This window comes from Pyxicephalus adspersus, chromosome 3 (assembly GCF_032062135.1).
Source record: "Pyxicephalus adspersus chromosome 3, UCB_Pads_2.0, whole genome shotgun sequence".
NCBI lineage: Eukaryota > Metazoa > Chordata > Amphibia > Anura > Pyxicephalidae > Pyxicephalus > Pyxicephalus adspersus.
Window position 1 is genome coordinate 26,259,957 of NC_092860.1, and position 24,545 is coordinate 26,284,501.

General features: G+C 40.0%; 1 protein-coding gene across 2 annotated transcripts in view; it reads left to right on the forward strand.

The window, feature by feature from the left end:
• The first annotated feature begins 3,575 nt into the window (after positions 1–3,575).
• Positions 3,576–24,545, forward strand: part of GHDC (GH3 domain containing) — a 54,495-nt gene continuing 33,525 nt past the window's right edge. The window contains exons 1-8 of one of the 2 annotated variants that reach the window (XM_072404029.1): positions 3,576–3,656; positions 5,917–6,188; positions 7,920–8,116; positions 8,268–8,871; positions 9,472–9,661; positions 11,206–11,277; positions 11,382–11,515; positions 14,453–14,541. In XM_072404029.1, coding sequence (XP_072260130.1) covers positions 5,918–6,188; positions 7,920–8,116; positions 8,268–8,871; positions 9,472–9,661; positions 11,206–11,277; positions 11,382–11,515; positions 14,453–14,541 — 1,557 coding nt within the window. In that variant the 5' untranslated portion in view covers positions 3,576–3,656; position 5,917. Of the gene's footprint in view, positions 3,657–5,916; positions 6,189–7,919; positions 8,117–8,267; positions 8,872–9,471; positions 9,662–11,205; positions 11,278–11,381; positions 11,516–13,525; positions 14,345–14,452; positions 14,542–24,545 lie in introns of those variants that run through there. The other variant, XM_072404030.1, reaches the window with a different exon arrangement.

The window sequence follows — 24,545 nt, forward strand, 5'->3', positions numbered from 1 at the left end:
CTTCTAAGACCCCAACCGCCACAGCGAACAGGCGTCTCACACCTAAGCGCCCCTCCAATCTCGCAGAGCCTGCTGTATACCATCCTAGAGACCCAGGAACCATAAGTCCGCTCCAATTGCGGTAAGGTGTACACCATCACGCCTCAGGTACCAACAGGTTTCTTCCTTCAACTTATTGTGTCCAACGACAATGCCCCCATTTCGAGTGACAAACTGGCCATCCTCCCTATTATTTAATTTGATCCTGTCCCTAATAATCTCCTTCATAGAACCCTTCCCCAGGTCATTGCCCCCCAAAGCCTCAAATTTTTTAATTTCCAGTACCACCCTACCACACTACTACCAAACCCGGCACCCCGTTCCACCGAAAAATTGCCTCTTCTCGCGAGATCCCTAGCTGACATCCATTCTGTCGCATTTCGGCTGTGTTACCTCCCTACCAGACATAGGAGTGCCTGACAATCCAGACAAGGCACAGCGGACCATCTACAACACAAATAACAAAAACAAGTACAAAACCCTAAGACTCCACATACAAAACAATATAATACAATATAAGCTCCACATACAAAACAAAAAAAAAACATCTCCCCATACAACAGGTGAGGCTGCACATAAAGCTGAAACCTCCTAGACTCCCATCTCCCAATACACCTGATAACCTCCCAAATCTTCATCTGGTTGCCTCAGTAGCCGCCCCAATGCGAAAGGAGTGCGAGGAATAACTGTCCTCCGCCACCCCTAACCTACCCTAAACACTTTCTTAGCACCGCCACAAACTGGAATCTTGACAGGCAGGTCCGATCCTCATGTAATAACAATAACCCCCCCCTCCACACACACACACCTGCGGCTGCACCCTCGTGCTTGAATCTGCAAATCGTAAGAAATAGAGCACCCCATGGGCAAACAACGGTCAACAAAATTCTTACCCTCCCAATATATACCCAACAACCTCAAACTTTCCGGAAGCACTGGGAGCAGCTAAAAAGCAGCTTCAATATCTGCCCTAGCCAGTAATGCCCCCGGCCCATACCGCTTGACCCAATGAATAGCCGCATCAAACGAGGTGTAAGCCACTGCACAAATTTCAGGATCAATGCCATCATTCACCGATCCCCCAGGAGGAAAGGATAAATGATGTATCAACCGGAACCTACCCACCTCCTTCTTCGGGAACAATCCCTAGCGGAGACACTGTCAAATCAGGCAGCGGGGTCTCTTCAAATGGGCCACACATCCTCCCCAAACTCTTTCCTGTACTATATCAGGATGTCGCAGCACTGACCTCCAATTTTTCAGAACTGAAACCGGCCCACCCAGTGCACTCAGAAATCTAAAACCAAACCCCTCCCCCAACAACCATGCCGCCTCCAAATCAGATTACTTACCTAAAGAGGGGCGCATCCTTCCTACCATCACTGGAGTCATCCCTTTTTCCACTAGCACCCCCCTTACCCCCACCATGTTTGAAACAGCACGGAAGCCTGTGCGCGCCACTGCACCCTTGTGCTTGAATCTGCATCCAGCCCTCAATAAAGAGCCAACAGACCCCCTTCATTTTAAAAGCTGGCGATCCACCTGCCTTCTGACATCCCACAGGCTGATGTCCTTATGGTCCCACCGTAAGGACGGCCTGAACTGCTTGCCGTACCACGGCCAAGCTACCCCCCCATACATCCTGTATGCTTCCCGAAACGTATCTAAATAGAACAACGCCGCACATCGATCTGGCTGCCGTTGGCCAATCACACTAGCTAAAATCCCGAAAGCCTGTAACCAGTTAAAAAACGTGCTGCGAATCAAGCGATGCTTTCTTCCCGCCGCACTTCCCCCCCAACAGGGAAGATGTTCCCTGTGCCCGCAGTGGGCCCCTGTGTCACTGCAGTCTGTCTCCTGGATCCCTGGCTGTTGACCCCTGGGGTGGGACCTGTCCTCTCTTGCTTGCTGCCTGCCTCGACCCTGGCTTTCTTTGACTATCCTTCTGCATTGTGATTTGGTACCGCGCTTTGCCCACCTTGGTGTGCCCAAGGACCGCAACCTGGCAGTAACTAGCGGCTCAACATCCTCACCATCAGAGGCCCAGGAGAACACCTGGTTACTGCTTAGACTCTGCGCCTTGGCCCTTCTCAGGGCTCACACCACCACCGTGCAAGCCGTAGCGCCCCCTAGTGGTCATGTCTCTCTGTGCGTGACAATACCAGTGATATTGTTTCCTGCCTGAAATGGTTGACATTTTGACTTAAACTGTGTATTCCATGACAACCACCTTGTGAGACTTTCCTCCCACTGAATCTCAACATTATCACATGGGTTCCTCTGGAATTAAAAGGTTGAGAAAAGATAGCATAAAGGATAGCTCAGATCCCCCTTTGTGGCCCAGTAACCAGCAACTGTAACAGTTCCATAGCAGCTGGGCATAAGGTCATAAAATGAAAATTTGTACTTCTGTTGATGAGTCTGTTTAACCTCCCTGGCAGTAATCCTGAGAGTGGCTCAAAGTGGATTTTTTTTATACCAAAAGATCCCCGAGCCACACTGCTTTTACAAATCCTCATTCATACAGCCAGAGGAGTAATCACATAAACTCAGGAGCTCTGAGGCAGCTGGATGCTTGTGCACTGCAACAAACAAGCAAAGCAAAAGGCACAGATTCAGTTGACACAGCAAACTAAGATTGCACTTTAAATGTTAAATTAGCCTGTCAAACCTACGTGGCCGGTTGGGAACTCTAAAGCACGTCAGATGACCAAGACAAACAATTGTGTTCAGGTGAAAATCGAACATGTGTACATGTAGTCCCTCGATGACAATCATCAATCTGCCACAGAGGATTGATGAACCACCAAATGGGAATGACCGCTGAGCACTACTATCACTAGAGGGTATTCGTTCTCATCCTTCCATCTGTGTGTACAGCTTTTGTTAATTCATCTGTCATTAGAAACAGTCTTTTGTGATAATAAATTGTGACAATCATCTGATGTCTCAACGAGCCTTAATGGAGAACTTTCATTAAAATAAAAAAAGTGACACCTTCCTTTATAACTGCAGAATCCTTCATCCCCTCCACAGCTGGCTTAGATTAGGTGTCACGCCATCCTGGATTCTTCCTTTCTCCCGGCCCGGAAGGACCACCGGCACTGTCATCTTTTGACTTCTGGCTTCAGTGCCGAACTTACTGCGCATGCGTGAGCTTGGCACTTTTCTTTTGTCATTGCTGGAAACCCTCTTGAGCATGCGCAGAAGAAGCAGCCCGAAGCCTACGATACATGATTTAGGTACCTATGTCACCTTTCCCATGTGGATCTGGGAGGAAAACAAAAAAGAAAACATTTTACTTCATATAAAAGGGTACTTGTATTCTTTTATATGTGATAAAAAAGCAGCAGTGTTCTGGTATTACTTAATTATCTTTATTCCTATTGTAATATTAGGTACAATGCTAACTCTTATCAATACAGTCCAAGTAGGCAGAGATAATAAGACCTCCTAAAACCTGCACTTATATTGTATCTGCCAGGAACAAAGATGGCTCCTTTGGTTCTCTACATGAGCAGACAAGCTTCCTGGTCAGGTGATGTGCAGGCGGAGTGCTTTGTTGGTGTTTGCTTTCACAGGGAAGTGAAGAGTTGTGCCTGAGCTTCGGGGGCCAGGTACTGATACCATGACATGGCTTTGTGTTTGTGTGTTTATAGAGGAATACAAAGCAATAGTTTGTTTATATTGGAACTGTCACTTTCATGCCATCTTCTGTTTGAAATATTTAAATCATTGTGATCAGCTTCTGTAACCTGAAAACTGGTTGTGAAAGTGTATTTTTATATATAAATTCATTTAGGAATATATCTTTCCAAACATGTATGGCAATGTAACATTGGAGCAAGCAGGACTTTGGGATATTGATGGCATACATGTTACGACGATTGCACACAGCACAGATTTGCACTTAAGTCAAAGTTCCTTAGCTGCATTCTTTTTATATTGGTGACTCAAAAGCTCACCTCCAGGCAAATATTTACCGTTACCCCCTTCACCTTGTGAAGCAAACTTTACACGATGGACTCCTATACTATCTGACGAGCAGGTATTATTTTTCAGAGTTTTTGGTGATGTGCAACAATTTTGTGGACTGAGTGGTGTCAGCCCTGCTCAGTTGTCTTTTGCTTAATATCAAAATCTCTTTAAAAAGGACATGGAAGGGCTCATTATATTCTTTGAGATAACATAGAAAGTGTGCATAGAATGCAAAACTCTGAACTCTGATGAGCAGTAGGTATATTTTAATCTCTCCAGCGGTAACCCCAAGTGTGGTTCGGGGTAAAAAAAAGATGCTGAAAGTGGTAACCCCAAATCACAGTCAGGGTGGCTAAAACAATGTAAAACAATGGTAAATGGAGCCCTACCTGGTCTGCCGGAATCCTTCCTCACGATCCCTGTCTTCTCGCATCCTCCGGCCGGCCTCCTCTGCACCCGATGAGTCACGTTGAGTAGGTGCGTGCGGCCGTTGTGTTGAGAAATTGGTGGGAATTTAAAACTATTGTTAACAGTGGATTTATATGTCTATTTTACAGTTTTATATATATTTGTATGAGTATATTATTTATTAAAAAAAATGATTTTGTGTTTCAAACTTTAATATACTTATTATATCATTTTCATTAAAAACAATGTACCGCTTTTAAACATTTAAATCCCGTCAGAAATGAACCGCCCAGGAGGTCAATGCAGTTTTCAAAGAAGATGCTTCTAATGCTATTTACCTAACCAAAGAGAGCCAGACAGGTTTCTTGTCAGAGTTTGAATACATTTCAATGTAGCTTACAGTTGCTTAAAGTCTGTCATACACTACTACCTTTTGGTGTTATTAAATGGTGTCAGCCCTGCCCAGTCGCCTTTTGCTAAACTACTGAATCTTTTTTTTTTTCACAATCACAGGACTGTTCTGTAGTTTTAAACAGACCAAAAAGACATAGAAGGGCTAATTGGTCTTTTTGAGATAACACAGTAAGTGTGCATGGGGTATTGGATCAATATGTTTTTATTTAATGCACCTTTAAAGAAAATACATTGGATTGTTATATTTTACTCATCAAAAGGAATCAAAGAAGAAAAATTTGTTGTTAGGGTTTATATGCATTTAAAGGTAACTTTAAAAATGTTTTATTGCCTACATCAGGTCTAATTGGCCGCAGGGGTTAGCACTCTGGCCTTTGCAGTGCTAGGTCCCAGGTTCGAATCCTGGCCAGGACACTATCTGCATGGAGTTTGCAGGTTCTTCCCTTGTCTGTGTGGGTTTGCCCTGGGTACTCTGGTTTCTTCCCACATCCCAAAAATTTGCAGTTAGGTTAATTGGCTTCCGGCCACAATTGACCTTATTATGTATTAATGACATATGAATATGGTAGGGACATTAGATTGTGAGCCACATTTGAGGGACAGTTAGTGACATGATTATGGACTTTGTACAGGGCTGCGCAATATGATGGAGCTATATAAATACTGTGTAATGATATTAATAGAATAGAAGCTCAGGGGTTGTCTGTGCTGATGGGTTGTGGAAACCCAAATACTAAGGGGGCCCTGTACACCACTGTATTGTGGTGAATTGTTACATTTGTTAGCATATTGAGGTGCCGTTTGTTTTTATTGTATTTATTTATTCATGGGATTGCAAGTCCAATCAAATTATTTGGTTTGTGTTAATGCAAAGGATAATGCTGAAATCATGTCAGACAAGTATGAATGGGCCCTTGTGAGAATAACAGCTCTCACTATAATGTTCACCTTCAGACCAGAACATTTTTATATTCTGCCTTCTAAAGCATTATATAAACATTTTTTTTTCACAGAAACTGTTTTTATGATAGTCAATGATGTTTTTTGGTTTTGTTTTTAAATCTTTTGATCTTGAAGGATGATTTCCCTAGTAGTTGATACCCTACTTCTTGGTGCCATTGTGATCTTCCTTCTTTTCACCCTATGGAGGAGTGGCAGAGTGAAAGAGTGGACTACTGGACTGGAGCGCAAGCGGTTTCTTAACAGCCTATCGAGAAAGAATTATGGGAAGACGTTGGATTATGACACAAGTAATGCCCAGGATGTACAGACTTCATTACTTCAGGAGATACTGAGGAAACATCAAAATACAGAATATGGACAGAAGCACAATTTCAAAGATCTAATAGGTAATAAATAATATATATTCTCCATTCCACTTGCTGTTCTTTAAAGCCCTGCACACATGTTAGATTAATGCCAGTGGAAATTGCATTAACACAATGTCTGAATATATGCAACTACTTCCCCATTACTTTACATTCTGCTAACTTTATTCTGATACTGCAAAAAAAGTGTGTGTAGATATATAAATTGGATATATTATTTGTTCACAACCCTCTTAAAATGCCAGTTTTTTGTGATGTAAGAAAATGAGACCATGATAACTCATTTCAAAACTTTTCAAAAGTCTGTCCGCAAAAACAAAGTGTGATAAGCTATTTGCATACCCTTACACTAATACTTTGTTGAAGCACCTTTGGATTTAATTACAGCATTCAGTCTTCCTGGGTAGGAGTCCATCAGCATGGCACATCTGGAGTTGGTAATATTTGCCCACTCTTCCATACAAATAGTTATTAAAAATCATTTTGGGATTGGAAAGGTATTTGTGTTCACAACCCTCCTAGAGTCTTCCAGCAGAATGTCTGTTGGATATTGGTCTGGGCTTGTTGATTTGGATGAAGGCTTTGGATTATTGCTTTGTTGAAATGTGAAATTCTTTATCACCTTCAGATTTCTAGCACATTCCTGAAGGTTTCGGGCTAAAAGTGATTGGTGTTGTAAATTGTTCATTTTTACCTCGGCCTTGAATAAAGCCCCAGTTATTCAGCTGACGAAAATCAACCCCCAAAGCATGATATTGCCACCACCATGCTTCATGTGGATGGTGTTCTTTGCTTTTTGATTCATTTGCAAAGTAAACATACTTTAGTGTTTAAGTAAATAAGTTACACTGACTGTATCTGAATTCCCATTGTTTTTAGAATTATGAAATATAATAATCACCTTAAGGAGTTTAAGATGCATGTACTGCTCACTAATAGACATGGTCAATAAGGGAAAATTGTGTTTTTGTGCAAAAAAAAAAAAAGCAACCTTCTAATTACATTGGTTTGAAGCCAATCAAACTCAGCATCTTGCCCCTTGTGCATGTGGTTTGCAGAAAGTCAAAATTTTTGGCCATTTTTTCACTAAACCAAACATCGGAGGTTATAGTATGGCCAATCACGTTTGATTAATAAAGTGACTGTTGCTTTGTGATATATAAAATGCAGTTCTTCACCTTATCTCTGCTTTGCTAAGTTTTTAATAAAATTGTACCTGGGGAGACATTGAAGAGAGAAATGTTTAACACGTAATATCTGGCTTTCGTTTGAATCTGTTTTCTGAATATTTTGCACACATATTCCCATCTTTCCAACCACAGAACACATCTAAGTACTGCACAGCAGTCTTCCAGATACACAAACTCCAGCATAAAATATAATTACAAAATATGTTTTTCTGCCCAAAGAAAGTACTGATGTTTAAGGCAGACAGACAACGTATACTCTCAGCATATATTTCCTTCCATAATGGTTGCCTTTACAAGTGATGGTGTAGTGGCGAGGCACACATGATAAGAATTTAGGTTTAGTACCTTTCCACCACTTGCTAGTGACCGTTTCAGTAGGGCCACATCTATGGTGTTCAGCCTAGCAAAAACCAGGGAAATATTCCATCACTACTCATTCAAGTAAAGATTCTTCCGTGTTTTGTCTTGCAAGGAAGCAACCATTATAAGGGAAGAAATCGGCTTCTGCTCATCAATGGTAAAATCACGATTGTGACATGGCCAATTGTTTTCCACTCCACAGATGTGTCTTTATTTCAGAAGTTCCATCCTCTTACTCAGTACAGTGACTATGAGAACTATATCCAGCGCACCAGAGAAGGAGAGGAGAACATACTACTACAAGGAAAACCCCAGGCTGTGATAACCACAGTAGGAGCATTGGCAAACTCCTCTCTAATCCCAATCAGTGCGAAGAGCATCAGAGAACGCTTTCTTCAGGTATCAGAACCTTCAAATGGAATCACTTTTTGACACCTCTTCTAGTAGTTAGGGTGGTTTGATAAATTGATCAAAAGGAGGATAAATAGTACAATTTGGTTAGATAAGTAGAATGTAAAAAGTGACCACTGGTGTGTTTTTTTTTTTCCAGGGAACAGCTGTGTATATGGAAGTGATTCAAAGCCTTTTCCCTGGTGCTCTGGAAAAGGTGGCCAGGTTTGCCTTTCCTTCCAGTGACAGCCAATCTGAGGCGGGGATTCCTAATATTCCATATCCTTCTGACTGTGTTTTCGGTCCTCTGAACAAGATTTACCCATCACAGATCTCCCCCCACACTTCTTTGACCCATTATGAGATGCTGTACACCCAAATTCTCTTCGCTCTTAAGGATGTAGATCTACGCATTATTGAAGCCAACTACTCATGGGTTCTTCGCCATGTCTTCTCCATCATAGAGGAACATTGGGAGTCTCTTATTAAAGATATCCAGAAGGGGCACCTTAATCTAGATTTCAAGCTACCTCTAAGTATAAGAAAGCATATTGAAGATAGTTTGGTCCCTGATGCAGCTCGAGCTGAAGATCTATCTATTCAGTTTAAAAAAGGTTTTTGTGGTATTGCCAAGAGAATGTGGCCAAACCTGCAAGTTGTTATAGCTATGGAATCTGGAGGCAGTGACTTAGATAAACAGATACTTATGGACACTTTTTGCCAGGGAATACCATTTTACTCCCCATTATACTGTACAGCAGAAGGTAATGGAAAAATGTTGATATACCTTACATTTTATTTTTTTTATATACCTAATTTTAATATTGCCTTTAAATAGATTTGGCAGTTTGTAAAACTGAAGGTGTATTGTGCTGTAGCTGGGCATCCACGTTGTGCATCTAACAAAAAAGTGCAGCTTTCTTTTTTTATGATTTTTAAATCTATTTTCTTTACCGTATAGAGATGACATATTAGAAGTTTGGGAGAACTGTTCACATCTGATGTCTTCTCAAGAGGAACTTGCAATTTAATGTCCCTGAAATAGATTACAAAGATGCACATACTCTGTAATTTGAAAAAATCTGATAAAACTTGCAGTACATGTATTCTTTAAAAAAAAAAAAAAAAAACTGTCAGCATCTAGAGAAACAACAAAAAGAATATTCTTTACATTTACGGGAATATTTGCTTTCCATATGATAGGATCTTTGGTACAATAGCGATTAAGGTACCTTCTGGTCTTAGGTTTTTGTATCCTAAATATTTGCACAGTGGGTTTAAAATAAGATCCTGTAGGGACACTGTTGTTGTTTTTTTTTAAGCTTTGGTCATTATTGACTCTTCATTGTGTTTTTGCTTTTTAGGTCTTTGTGGGGTAAATTTGTGGCCTTTAAAAAATGTATCTCACTACGTTTTGTGCCCCAGTTCTGCATTTTTTGAGTTTATACCAGTGGATAGCAGTGATCAGGAGCAGCCTCGTACATTATGTATTCAAGATGTCTCTGAGAGTAAAGCCTATGAACTGGTTATAACTAATAAAGATGGACTCTACAGGTGAGCGATGTTTGCCTCTTAAAAAAAAAAGGCAGTCATCTTATCATGCTTTTTAACAAATGCAATAGTTTGCATATTTAACATAACAACAATTCGTACAAAGGTTTTTTTTTTTATGCAGATGGGTTGTGCTTCCTGTAATATTAGAAATTAAAAAATATTGTTCAGTGAAGTTGATAACATAATAGTTTTTATAACTAATATTAAACTAATAGGTTTGAATTCATATTATAAATAGGTTCAGAAAGGGGGGTTTCCCTAAACAATATAAATATCAAATCCAATACATTATTTACAAAATTTCGCAGGCTGTCACATTCACTATACAGGTAGTCCCCAACAGGCTTCCCTGCTCCTTCTTGTGCAGGACAGAGGCTTAATAGGGGGAGGAGGGCGGTTTGCATGACTTCCAGAATCATTTTTTTTGCTCTTTAATGACCAAGACAAAAAATGTCTAGGCTCCATAAAGTTTTGTTTTTCTTGCTTTGTTTATGATTAACTCACAGTGAGGATTTTATACAGTAACTGACACCATGATGCCTAATTAATATGTTGATCCTAATTTCATTTAATAAAATATAAATCCCTGTTCTGACTTACATACAAATTCAACTTAAGAATAAACCTACAGTTTCTATCTTGTATGTAACCTGGGGACTACTTGTTGTAATATTATCAGTTACCAATATTTATTTATATATTGCCAACATTTTACACACCGATGTATAATTTGATTTGTATATTGACCAATAGAAAAAAGATTCCTGGTTTCTGACACGTTTCGCCATTTGGCTTCTTCAGGATAGTGAGAAATCCATTAATTTTCCAATGATATTCAAGGGTCTTAGTAAAAATGTGACCTCAGAACTGGGAGAGCATTTTAAAAATAAACTAAACATGGTTCTATGCTCATTAGTCACTAATTTTCGTTAAACCAGTTTTTGTTTCCAAAAAGTCTTTCTGAACCCATGATTTATCATTATTGTATTTATGTCCCTACCATAATCCTGTGTCATTATTATAGTATAAGGCCAATTTTTGAGGCCAATTAACCTAACCCCATGTTTTTGGCATGTGGGGAAAAAATGGAGTGCCTGGAGGAAAAAATACACGGGAAGAATGTTCAAACTCCTTGTTAACTGTGCCCTGTCCAATATTCGAACCAGGGACGTATTGTGCCTCTACTTGTAATATAAGCTCAAACATACTGGTTTAATGTTTGTTCCCTTTTGGGGGACATCCATTTTGGGTCTATTCTGCCTACTTTTATATCTAATAGTGTGGTGCAATGTGTAACAAAAACAAACTGCATGTCTATTCCTTGGCCTGTTCCTATGTGTTTCAGTCACTTTTCAAAGTGAAAGGATTGTCTTGATGTAACACACGATAATGCCTGGGTCAATGGACAGGAATGGAATAAGCATGTATGTGTACAATAGGCGTAGCTTATGCAGCAGCAGTACCCCAACTGATTTCAGTTAAAAAATGTGTTCAGGACGTTTAGTGAGTTTTCATACAAATAAATGTGGTCCTCCATGTTTCAGGTACCGGCTTGGGGATGTTGTACAAGTCATTGGCTTTCTTAACCACAGTCCCATATTGGAAGTTCTATACAGGTCTGTATTACGGCAATTATCATTTCTGTTGTCTTAAGGAATATTTATGTAAATTGTATTTCTAATATTATACTACTATAAGTTTCCTGAAAAATATTTTACAGGAAAAGCCAGACCCTGAGTGTCCGTGGGGAGTATATTACAGAATCTGGTTTTTATAAATCTCTTCTCCAAACTGTAGCCATGTGGCCCGGGGCCTCCCTTCTGAACTACTGTTGTGCAGACAGTGGAATTATGGGTATGTAGTCAGTTTAAACATGATTTAAATATTTATATCTTTTGTTGACAACCTTTTACATCTGAGCTGGGTATATAACACACACACCATGTAGGTGGAGATGTTTCCAAGAATTTATCTTGACTGTAGTAGCTTTGATGTTGTCCATGACTCTATGAATCACTCCCCCCCCCCCCAATTCCTTTTAACGACATACACACAATTTGTAACAAAATTGGCTGGGTACAGCAGTTTATTAACAAAAAAAAACATGAACATAAATAACTATTCCATCATATACCTATTAAAAACCATAACCTATCTAATACCTATCCATAAAAAAATACTCTTTAAACCTCCCAGCACTGAAACAATCTGGTTCCAGATCCAGGAAGGCCTTCACCATGTACCACCTGAGTTACCCAGATTGATATTTTAGCACCCAGGCTCATCCACACCTGCCTCTGGTGCCGATATCCTCCATCTGCAACTCACTGTGAACCTAAAACCAGCTGCTATCCAACCATACCGTTGACTGCCCCTTGGACACCATACCACAGATTTCACCATCCAGCCTTCAGAAATTGCCTGCCTTCCCAGGACCTCAACTGCCATAGTACACCAGCATAATCGCTCAAGTCTGTGTGCTTCTCTAAACCCGCACAGCCCTTTTTATTCCATCCCACAAGACCAAGAACCACATATCCTTCTCCACAGAGTTGAGATCCACACCATCACCCCGGAGGTTTTGATTAGTATCCAGCTCTCTATGCTGTACAACCAAGCCACCCTTTCTAGCCACGAGTCTTCCCACCTGCTTGTTAATTTTCACCCTCACCTTGTTCAAACACTCAATTGATCTTCCCCCTCTCCACTGTAAACACGCCACAATGTCTGACCAAACCACTATGAGGTACATGGGAAAAGAACCTACACCCGCAAAAAATGTATCCTAATATCTTGTATCAACTCGCACATAGGCCTAAAACCCAAATCATCTGGTACCCCGTTCCACCTGGCAAACCTCAGAATCTCAGGATCCACCTGACACCAGAGCATCCTGAAAAGCTCCAGCAACACCAAATTGGACAACAACCCCACATCTCCCCTCTCCTTGGGGCTCCACCCTCCCCCAAAATAAGCTCTATAACCTTCTGACCATGTCCGTAAACCATTCCATGTCAAAATTAGATATAGGCCCATCAAGCCAAAGAGAACGCCCATTGAAAAATTCCAAAAACACACTCACATTCTCCTGTAACTCCCTGGTCAAATACACAAAATGCGTAGGCAGCTTAGCAGTGGTCATAGCAGCCGCCATTTGCCTGTTAAACACCCTACCCATTGGTAACTTCCTACGCCCCAACACAGCTCGTAATTCCTACTTCAATGGCTCTAACTTTTCCTCAGGCAACCTGCTCTTCATAGCCACCTTGTCCAGCTCAATGCCTAAAAAAACAAGTCCCCGGCTCCTTGGTTTTGTCCGCAGCCAATGGCACCCCAAAGTCGTCTACCACGTGCTGCGTGATTCCCAATAACACCTTACACACAGCGCTGCATGGTGGACCCACACACAGGAAGTCATCAAGGTAGTGAATCATATATTCCACAATTGACACCTCGGAAACCACCCATAAGCTGAGTTTTTCAAACAACTCAAAAAAGACTCAACATCCCATAGGCAAACAACGGTCAACAAAAAACAAACCATCCCACACGCAAACCAACAAATGCAAATTTTCTGAATGAACTGGCATAAGACGGCCAATTCAATATATACTTTTGCAAGCAAAGATCCCCACAATTACCCCTGACCCATCCAATCACTGCATCAAAGGAAATGGTAGAACACCGAAAACCATTCCACCATAATTGCATCATTTACCAAAGCATAATTAGGGGTAGGAAATATGATGTATGCTTGTTTGTTTTTTGGTACCACCCCCAAAGGGGACACTACCAAATTTGCCAGTGTCTTCTTGAATAGTCCACTTATCTTCCCCAATGCCACCTCTTTTTTCAATTTTTCAGATACCACCAACAGGTGCTCCCTCACCGATTTCAAATTTTCAGGGAGCACACAGAGGAGAGACAGACTCCTAAAACTCTGCCTGAACCCCTCCTCTAATTGGCACACCGCCTGCATAGGATACCTGCTTTAAAGGGGAGCATCCTTTGACCTGAATCGGGTTCCTCCCTTTTTCCAAAGCCGTCCTCTTGGTGTCCTGCACCCTGAGGAAAACACCTATTGAACGATACGCGATCCACCAAATCATGAGTACTCATGCCGCTCCAAATTTTCATGCTCCGTCAGTATACTGCCAGCACAGCCCTTTCCTTTGTCCTGCTGGCACCCCATATCTGGACAGACTGCCACCCCCTCCCTGGAAATAACTGTCCACCCACCTGAGCCATCGTCATCGGCTTCATGCAGAGGCTGATGTCTCGATGGTCTCACCATATGTCCGGCCACATTGCCTTTTTCAGCCCAAACTGTTCATCCTAATGGAGCCATGCCTGGCCTCCATACACCCTCTGCGCTTCCTGAATAGTGGTATATAAGTAGGAAAATATAACCGAGCACTGCTCCGGCGTCTGTTCGCCAATAACACTTGCAAAGATCACAAAAGCTTGCAACCAATTTGCAATTTGAGAATCACTCTATGCGCAATTCCCCCTCACCATGCGGGTATTTCCCAGCATCACTATCCAAGTTAAAATCTTACAGGGGAAGTAACGAAAATCTCTACATACTCGTTCTTCCAGATCCTTTCCCCACTTCCGCCCACAGATGGGCCCTCGAAACCAACATATATCTTACCTTTTGCTTTTTCCAACACACCTGCCCTGCCTTCGTTGACCTTGTGTAAACTCATAAATATGCATTTTTATATTATATTGAGTTGTATATAAAACTGTGTTCTTTAGATTGTAAATTGATATTTTCATTTCATTTAGGTCCATTCTCTGGGGGCTCTGATCCTCATTATCAGGTTTTTGTTGCCCTGAAAGGAGTAAGAGACCTTTCTGAGGAGCAGAGATATAAGGTGGGTGTATGGTCTAGTAATTGTTATAAGTATGTTGTATATTTATTTGAATTTACACTTGTTCGTAAATGTTTGGGCAAATGTTTAACATTTTATTTTTATTGAAACTTTTGAACATTGATAAAAAAACAAAACAAGTTACAGCAAGGTTCAATCTTACATAGATAAATACACAATAGAAAAGCACAAAAAAAACATGAAAGGTAGCCTTATGTGCTAAGTCCTTGTCAACAAATATGGAGCAGGACAGCATCACTTGCTATAGTAAAAAAATCCTATACATTTTGGTACAGTTTTAAAATTAAAAACATACACAATATATCTTTGATAACCTCCGAGTCATAGAATACATGTCAGAATAAAGCATCTGAGCCTCTACTATCTCATCAACTATGGCTGTCCTGAGAGTCAGTGACCTCCAGTAGCCTTCTATAATCTGGAGAATCCTGGAAAAAAATCCAGGAAGCCACACCTGGTAATTTTTTCACTTCAACACGTCAACACTGGCTGGTAAGTCCTAGAACAACATCACAGAATTTCTTCTTTTAGTGTATTTTTGGGGGGTGGGACGGGACATTAGTGATTATTGCAAGCTTCTACTGCATGTTTGGGCAATATACATGGATATTTTTAATATAATGGAATGTGAATTTAGAGAGTGCCTAGGTGTGTGAAAAGTGTGTTTTGGAAAAAATTGGTAGATTTGGGAGCCAGGATAGGTTTACTGTAAACTAACCACACACAGTTTTACCCCATCAAACCTATAATCCTTAGAGAGTTAGATAAGGCGGCCTGGCCTGGCTCTGCCTCATAAATGCTTGGCAAGAAGAACAATTACCAAAAAAAAAATTGCTGATAGATGTGTGTGTGTGTGTATATATATATATATATATATATATATATATATATATATATATATATATATATATATATACAGTTGACATTCAAAAATGTGGCTTTTAATAATCCAGATCCTTCAGTTTTCTGGCATGGATTTTGGAGCGCATTTTCAAATTTACACTGTTTTCTGGAATATATATATATAATATATCTCAAAATGAGTAAAAGCCAGTGATATAGCCATTTAACTATGCTTCTACTATTGTTCTGTTTTATAGCAATTTCTTTTACTTTTAGTCCAAAATTTTAGGGTTTGTTTAATAACCCCTGATAACCTGGGTACCGTACTTAGTGAAGAAAACTAATGCTTGAAAGATACATTTGTACCAGTGCCAGATGTATTAAAAGATGCTTGCAGGTAAAAAAGAGTTGCAGGTATGTGTGCACGTGTATTTTGTGATATCCTGGGGCTATCCAGTTAAGAATTAGTATACAGCTACGCAAACAGCTAAAAAGAAGGTCAATTCTACAAAAACGGTATCTGATCATATTAATAATCAAAGTTTTTACTGGTGGTTCTAGCAGCTGCTGTGAATATTGACTCCACTAGATGTCAGTGAAAGCATACCATAAAAGACAATGCATGCAATTAGGGAAGGTTTTCAAAACTCCGAGAATAATGTCTTAAGGCTGGGTATAATGGATGTTTTGTAAAAAAGGTATGTAAACGTTCCTACTGGATTTTTAAGCGTTTTTATGCACTTTTATTAGCGTTTTAAAACTTTTTTTTAACGCTGAAAAACGTCTATGCCGCGGTTTCCCGCGTTTTCCCCGTGTTTTACCGCGTTTTTCCTGTGTTTTACCGCAATTATACAAGCGTTTTAGCACTTGGTAGAAATGCAAATTTTAACCCTGGGAAGTGATTTCTGTAAGTACAGAAAGTAAAATAAGTACACAGTGTCCATTTTCTTTGCTGCAGATACAACAAGCAAGGTAAAGTGTGAACATGGACACCTTGATTTTATCTGTCATGGTGTTACATCTGGCACTTTTGGTGAGGAATAGGAATACTGGCACCAGGATAGTGCACCGCAGGAGGTACTGGATGCATCCACTGATGACTCAACCCCTTCATCCTCCATGTGGCCTTGGCGTCCTATTTGACCTACATCAGTACCCAGAAATTTTTTTTAATTTCAGCAGAATGTCTGTAGATACGTTTGATCTACTGTTGGAAATATTGCGCCCTCTTCTTACCCGCCACACTACAACCATGCGGACCCCTATTCCTGCAGAACTACGTCTGCTGGTGACCTTGCGGTGAGTACAAACTACCGTATTTTTCGGACCATAAGACGCACTTTTTTTCCCCCAGAAGTGGGGGAAAAAAGTCCCTGCGTCTTATGGTCCAAATACAGCCTACACATATGCTGTAAAAAAAAAAAAAAGTTTCTTACTTGCCCGGCTCTGTGTGGTCTCTCTTGCTGCAGCCACTGTCCATATGAGAGCACTGGATGGAATTTATTATTAAACATTATTATTAAACAGGATTTATATAGCGCCAACATATTACGCAGTGCTGTACATTACCGTAAATAGGGGTGGAATGTGGGGAGATATGAGATCACCTGATGGAATATGGGGGAAAGGACTAAAAAGACCGATACCGTATTGGTATTACTAACAGTTCTTTAATTACGGTTTTGAAAGTTTTGCAGAAATACGGTACCAGTACCACCTCCTCACTAAGATGTCCAAGCAGAAGAGAGTGGCATATAAAGTTGCTTTCAAACTGGAAGTTATAAAATATGCAAAGGAGCATGGAAACAGACCACCTCCCTCTGAAAAGATGATAAGAGAGTGGAGGAAACAGGAGGATCAGCTGCAAAAGTTGGACAAAAGTAAGCACACTTTACGTGGGCATGCTGCAAAGTGGCCAGAGTTGGAGGTGGACATAAAGGAGTGGATCACACAACACCGTGAAAATGGCTTTTCGGTCTCCACAAAAATGATCATGTATAAAGCCAAACTCATCTGCTTTTAAACTTCCCGCCCGGCCACGCCCCCAACGGAGAAGTGCCCGGCTAACACAGCGGGATCCTGAGATCGCCGCTGGAGCGCGGGCATAAGGTAAGGGGGTCCCCCAAAGGTACCCCGAGTGTGACTCGGGATTACCGCTTTTTGCATTTTTTCCGGCCCCGAGTCACACTCGGGAACACCCCTTAGGGGGTTAATAATGGTTCTAAATGCTGCTGTTTACTTTACAGGGTTGATTACATGTGTTTATGACTGTGATGTTGGTTTTTAATGCACATAAAATATTTTAGGACACTATTTGTTTCAGAATCTTTTTTTTCTTAATTTCCCTTCTCTAAAAACTGGTGCGTCTTATGGTCCGGTGCGTCTTATGGTCCGAAAAATACGATACCTGTGCTAGTAGTAGTAGCCTTGCATAGACATTCACATTGTGATTATTGTTATTTTTTTACAACATGTTTCTGGCTACTGGAGAAAGTTTTACCTCCCTGCAGTACACCTTTCACATTGGCAAGGCTACAGTTGCTTAAGTGGTCCACGAAACCTGCAAGGTCATTTGGGAGGAACTCAAGAGTCAAGTAATGCCCACTCCCACAGAGCAGCAGTGGCGTAACATCAGCCAGGGATTCATAACCAATTGCAGTTTTCCAGACTGCATCGGAGCACTGGATGGTAAGCACATCTGGGTTCAAATGCCACCACACACTTTCTCAAAGTATTTTAACTTTAAAAAATTCTTTAGTGTTTTCCTTATGGCTATTGTGGACAGCGATTACAACTTTGGGAGTTCTGGTGACTCCACCATTTTCAGTAGAACTGTTATGGGTCAATGATTCCTATGTGGTCACTTGGAAATACCCCCACCCCAACCCTTTGAAGAGGCAATGCCCTTTGTTTTAGTGGCAGATAAGGCTTTCTCTCTGGGCCCAAACATTCTAAAGCCATACCCGAGGAGAGAGGTCTGGACCGGACAAGGAAGGTTTTTAATTACCGGCCTAGTCGAGCCAGGAGCACAGTGGAGTGCGCATTTGGCATTTTAACAAATAAATGGAGAATATTCCGCACTGCCATAATGTTGCACCCAAACAAAGTGGATAATGTGGTGAAAGCTGCCTGTGCCCTCCACAACTTTGTCCGCCAACGTGAGTCCATCAACATTGATGACTGTGAAGACCATTGTATTGGCGACATTGACTGGCCTTCTATGCGTGCAAATACCGAAGCTCTGACTTTAAGGGACAAATTTGCACACTATTTTGTTTCACCTGAAGGAGAGCTTCCCTGGCAGTACACCAGGATATAGAGCATAACCCCTTATCTTCTCAATCGACTTTACCATGTTCTCTTGTTCCATGCCTTGTTGTTACATTTATGTTGGTTAATTCAAAAAATTGTTTGTCAATGTTAAAATAGTGAATTAAAGTTTTGAAATCCAAAACATGCCTGTTTGTTTATTAAAGTTCAAATGATGACAGTTCAAATAAGCCTGTAATGTGTGTTGTCTGCAACCAACCAGGGTACCTATTGTCGTAGGTGGTGACTCTTGATTTTTGCCCTGTTTTTTGTATGTACATTTTGCTCAAAATTACCCCAATATGGGGTAAAAAATTACTTAATTACAGAGTACAAAACCGCCACTACTATGTAGGGTTCTAGTTCGAAAACAGGTGTAATCACATTCCCTGACTCATTGCTGGTATGTATCTTCCAGATCCATGTTAATGGCAGCAATTGATTCCCACCAGAGAATGTCAGGGAAGGTCAGATACCATGTTTTATAAATAGAGACCATAGAGCCCAGCTCAGCAAATTCAGGCCGCACACTGTGAGAAAATTCACAGTCTGCTGGTGGACATAGCAAACTTGCAATGAAAAAAGGTAAAGCAACACCCTTTCATAGGTTATGGACCTTCTGGAATAGGAAGTAGGGCTGCCAGCAAGTATGGCCCCTCTCCTCTTCACAAAAGGTACTCTTTAATCTGGATCTGCACAAAAAAGAAGGGTGCACCAAAAAAAAAAATGTACCCCCTTCCATGTTTTGTAAACCCGACCCGCCTCCCTCCAACGTGGACGCATGGACCATTGTTAGGGCAGAGGGCCGCTTCCCCACTATGTGTCCTTTGTTGTGGGGGTCTGCTGGTTAGAATATATATTTCCGATCTGGAAGACCCCTTTAACAAGATGACTTCCAGACATCCAACCATGGGGAATAGATACAGGGGTACATAATACCCCTTACTGGTTCCCTGATATTAATAATCCAGACTTTCATGTGAAATTTATACTTTAATATATGTGGTTTGTGCATACTTACTTACCTTTTCCACAGTAACTCACCTTGTAAGGATGATTCCCAGGGCTGCACACTATATTAAGCACAGCCCAGGGACTCCTGGCAAGGTGGGAACCACAGTTCCTTGAAAAAAAGAGAATGAGTAGGTGCATGGTTTGTGCCAGAAATCAGCTGTGATGGCAAGCTGAACTCAAAAACTTCTCAATGGAGTTCCAAGTCATGGTTAATTTGAGGCACGAGCCCTGCACACACTTGTACTTGCTCGCTGCCTCATTTCCTATTCCAGAAGGTCCACAACCTATAGAGGGGTTTTATTTTATATAAAATTGTATGTTTTTTTTGGGAGGGGGCTGGGAATTTTTTAAAATAATTGTAAAACATTTTTAAAAAATACAAAGGGCTCAGAAACCACAACCAGCAGTCTATGCCAGTAGTCAGTTTGCAGGCTGCATTATCTGAACAGTGAAAGGCCTCAGATTTTTTTGGGGATGCTTGACCTTTGTTATGGTCAATTCAACAGTTCAATACACTATTGGGTTAAGATACATAATGAAAAAAATGATCTGGGCTTCTTCACAATGACTATTTTTTCCATTATGTTTGTAAAATTAAAAAAACATACCAAAATTTATTAATTCCAACAAAAACATAGAGCCAACAATATTTTTAGGCAAAAATAGTATATTCTTACAAAATTTGGTAACATGTAAACGACAACACAAATAAATAACAAGTAAATAACATTAGTAAACAAAAGAATGTTATATTTAACAAGTGAATCACAATTAGGAACAGACAATAACAAGTAAATAACAGAAGTAAACAAGTTTGGAACAGGTAAGCCATATAATAATATAAATACCAAGTAAAACTTTAAATAACAATATAAAACTTTTAACAAAAGCAATTATAATAATCAATAGCAAGAATGGCCTAATAAGTTTTCCGGTTTTGCAGTACTGAGTTGTCTTCCAGTGCAGCTTGGGATGGATCATTTAGGTGGGGTTGTTGCTTGGCAGAATTTACATTTTGTGGTTTAGGGGCAGATTGTGGGAGAGGGTGAGGGTAAATAGATGTTGAGGGAATGGGGGAATTGATTGGGGTTAAGGAGCTAAAGTTTGCGGCGCTACTGGAACTTGGAGATGTGGGAACATATTGTTGTTGGGGATTTTGGAAATGGGGATGTTGAAACTGAGAAACCGAGTGCTGAGGGATTGGGTAGTGTGTTTTTTTTTTTGGGTTTGGAAACTGGTTGCTCCATTCTGATGAGAATACATGGGGGTGTGATTGGGAAGAGGGGGATTTTGTGTGTAGTCATACCCTGGAGATCTGTCAGCTGCAGCACAAGCAAATGCTTTTTGGATGGCATGCATAATATCCAACTTACATTGGAAGAGGCAATTTTTGGGCAGCAAAGAAGGGTCCCAAGCAACTGAGTAGCAGAACCCAACAATGTCATCATCTAAATGTAACTGGTTGAGCTTTACCTGCTGCTGTTGCTGCATCACCATTCGCTGCTGGATGGTTGAAACCATTTTAACAATTCCAACATCCAGCTCTGAACTGCTTGAAATTTTCTTGTTTTGTTTTCTGTTCCGTGGCACTGGTGGGGGTGCGGTAGATGGGGATGTTTCAAAGGCCAGATTATCCTCCTCTCCCCTCTCGCTGTCAAAAGCAGCCTCTTCCATTGGCTCGACACTTCCAGATGTCCTATGTGAAAATAGGAGTAATTAGTTTGAGACTTTAATTAGTACAATACAAAAAGACCCATTTCTACAGAGAGATACATGAATACATTGCAAGAAACACATTTTGCAAAATAAAATTGTCAGATGAATACTTACGGCCGCATCTCTACACTTCTCTTGAGGAACTGTAAGTTCTGGAAGAAGGCGTGCACTTTCACTTGGCCTGCTGCCAATACACTTCTCTGCCGGTTCTGCTCTCTCAGGTCTTTAGTGAACCGGTCACGCAGGGACTTCCAGTGAGTTTTTGTATTGTTCAAGGTATAAATCATACTATATGAACATGCTTACAAAATATATGTTTGAGCGACCTTACAGATCTCAGATTTTGCCTTGCTGAACCAAAACCCAGACATGTAGACATTTGCACAGGTATTATGTTTCTGCTCAAACATATGAGCCACAAAAGTGACTCATCTAAAGTATATATACAATATATACAATTGTATATGTACAATTTTCTAAGTATATACATTAAAATGTTGTCTGTTCATAGGTGAAAGGCCCTCTAAGTAATGCTATCAGTGGGCTGTATTCCTATAATATCCCAAAATCCTTATAATTATAAATACTTGGGTGTTAAAATCACTAATTTTATATTAAAAATTACATCAATTTTTATAGTATTGAATAAAATCTAGTTTGTAAAACTTAATTCAATACCATTTTTTAAATAAAGTTCAAATATTTAGAAAGCCACAGGAAAATGTTGTGTGAAAGAAAAACATTTTATAAAAAACACTCCTATTTAAACTCTCAAGTGAATAAGGCAGATATAGGCAGTGTAATAGATGATTTTTTGAAAAAGGCGTTTAAGGTTTTTCTAGTTGCTCACCACCTACTTCCTGTGATAAGAAGTTTTGCCCCTAACATTAGGACGCATAGTTTCCCTGTAATGCTGTGTTGCTGGGCTGGGCTGTATGACATCCATTTTTCTTTCTGCCACTTTACTTTACAAATTTGTATTCGTGTATCATCCTGATTTTTATTAGAAATCATCTTACTACATTTTGGGTTTAGTTGGGTGTTATGTTTGCCTCCAGCCTAACCCAAAGTCCCAACCAGATTTTAGAAGCACCCCCTTTTTTCCCCTTTTTTACAAAGAGTATACTCTCCTGAGGAATCCCAAGCGAGTGAAACGTGTCGGGATTTGCTTGGGAATTTTTCTCTTTGGGCTAACTCATTAATGGACTCTGCAACTAAGAGTGAAACCCTAGAAATCTTGTGTGTCTAGATATCCCAATATCCTTCACTGGGATTACTAATACCTTAAAATATGAAATCACGTGTTACATCACTTTGTATTTTCACTATATGTGATACTAATACAACTTTATTACCTTGCCAAAAGAAAACCTAGTGTCTCTCTCTCTACTTTTTATCAAGGTATTCATGTGGTCCTAAATAAATTACTTTATTGTGTGTTTTAAAGTAGAGATGATATGTTGTCATCTTGTTAAAATGCTAGAAACTAAATGCCAAAATCTTGAATGCTTCGGGCCCTTGGCCTAGATTTTGTTCAGTAGCAGTGATTAGATTTCATTACATGTCAGAGAACATGATTAAAGAACCAACATTTTCCTTTTTGGATCTGATTTGCCTTCATGCAGTTTTATACTAATAAATGTTTCAATGCAGATAACAATGAATGTCAATTTGACCTATTCTATACTTACAAATTTCCTGAACTCAGGTACTGACTGAACAGGTACTTCTTTGTATTCTGAAATAGTTATATTGTTATCATTATTGGCTTAATTACATTTCATATGCAAATAGATCTGGCAGGGTACCTAGGGCTGTGAGCTGTCGGAACTCTGTTCCTTGCAGACAACTTCAGTGACAAGAGAGAAGGGTTCATTATTAGGCAGACACATTGAGAATTAGGTGTCTAACTAGTGCAAAAGACAACTGCAACTTAAGGTAACTATATGTGGGTTCAATAAATATATGAAACGTAACAGATGCAAATATTGCTTGTTCTTCTCAAGAACTAATGAATTTAGTGGAACTAATGACATTTTCTTGTGCTCTTCTTTCTTCAGAAGTGCCTTTTAAAACAATTCTACTCAACCTAATATTTCGGTTTCAGTGAAGACTGACAATGGTCTCTGGCCATTTATTACTCCACATCCAATGCCTTGTAACCTACATTATACTAAATTGGTGTTCTTCGGTTCACTTACCCTTTAATAAACCACATATAGTGAAACACTTGCCTCCTTCCCCGACCTAGGGATCTTCATTGTGAGGACACAGCCATTTCAAGCAAAAATCTTTTGGCAGACAAAATTTACATACCATGGTTTTCAGAGGACACAATGCAAAGCCATGCAGTCTGTGAAGCTAGGAAGAAAGTTTTTCTTTTATCCATCAAGCTTCACTAGTAACTCATATAAGAGTTAGCTAGAAATCCAAAGAAAATAATTGTTCTAAACAGACGTGGATTTCAAGGATATGTGTCATAAATGTCCTAAAGGAGGAAGAAAGAACAAGGGAAGCAGAAAAAACAGCGCTTCTTTCTTCCTCCCCTTTTCTTACATAGTTGACAAACTCGCTAATAGTGACCCATTTGTTGTCCTTTTGAATTATTTTTTTTTCCAGTTGTTATCACTTTAATGTACATTGTCATATTTGATAAAAAGCTTACAGTGATTGCTGATGTAACTTTTTTTATTTATTAGGCATACAGGTTTGAAGAGTAGACAATAAAGGGGTTTTACAGTATTTTACAGAAGCCACTAGATATCTCTGTTTATCAGCTGCTTTGGATATGATATCGCCTGCATAGATAGTGCATGCAAAAGTGGAAGCATGGAATGTATGTTATTTACATCTAGGTGACTTGTATATTTTACAAGTACATGTAGAAAGAAAGGGGACAAAAAAAAACAGTCACTATTACAGGAATGTGAGAAAATAAAGCCATAAAAATCTCAAATATTCTATTCTTTTTCCAGCCTTTGTCTTTATCATAAATGTCATTGTCTTTATCATAAATGTCATTATTTATAGGGAAAAGTGTCCCCTAATATAAATTAGGGGACACTTGTCCCTATAAATAATACTTTGGGAGACAATTTACTGAC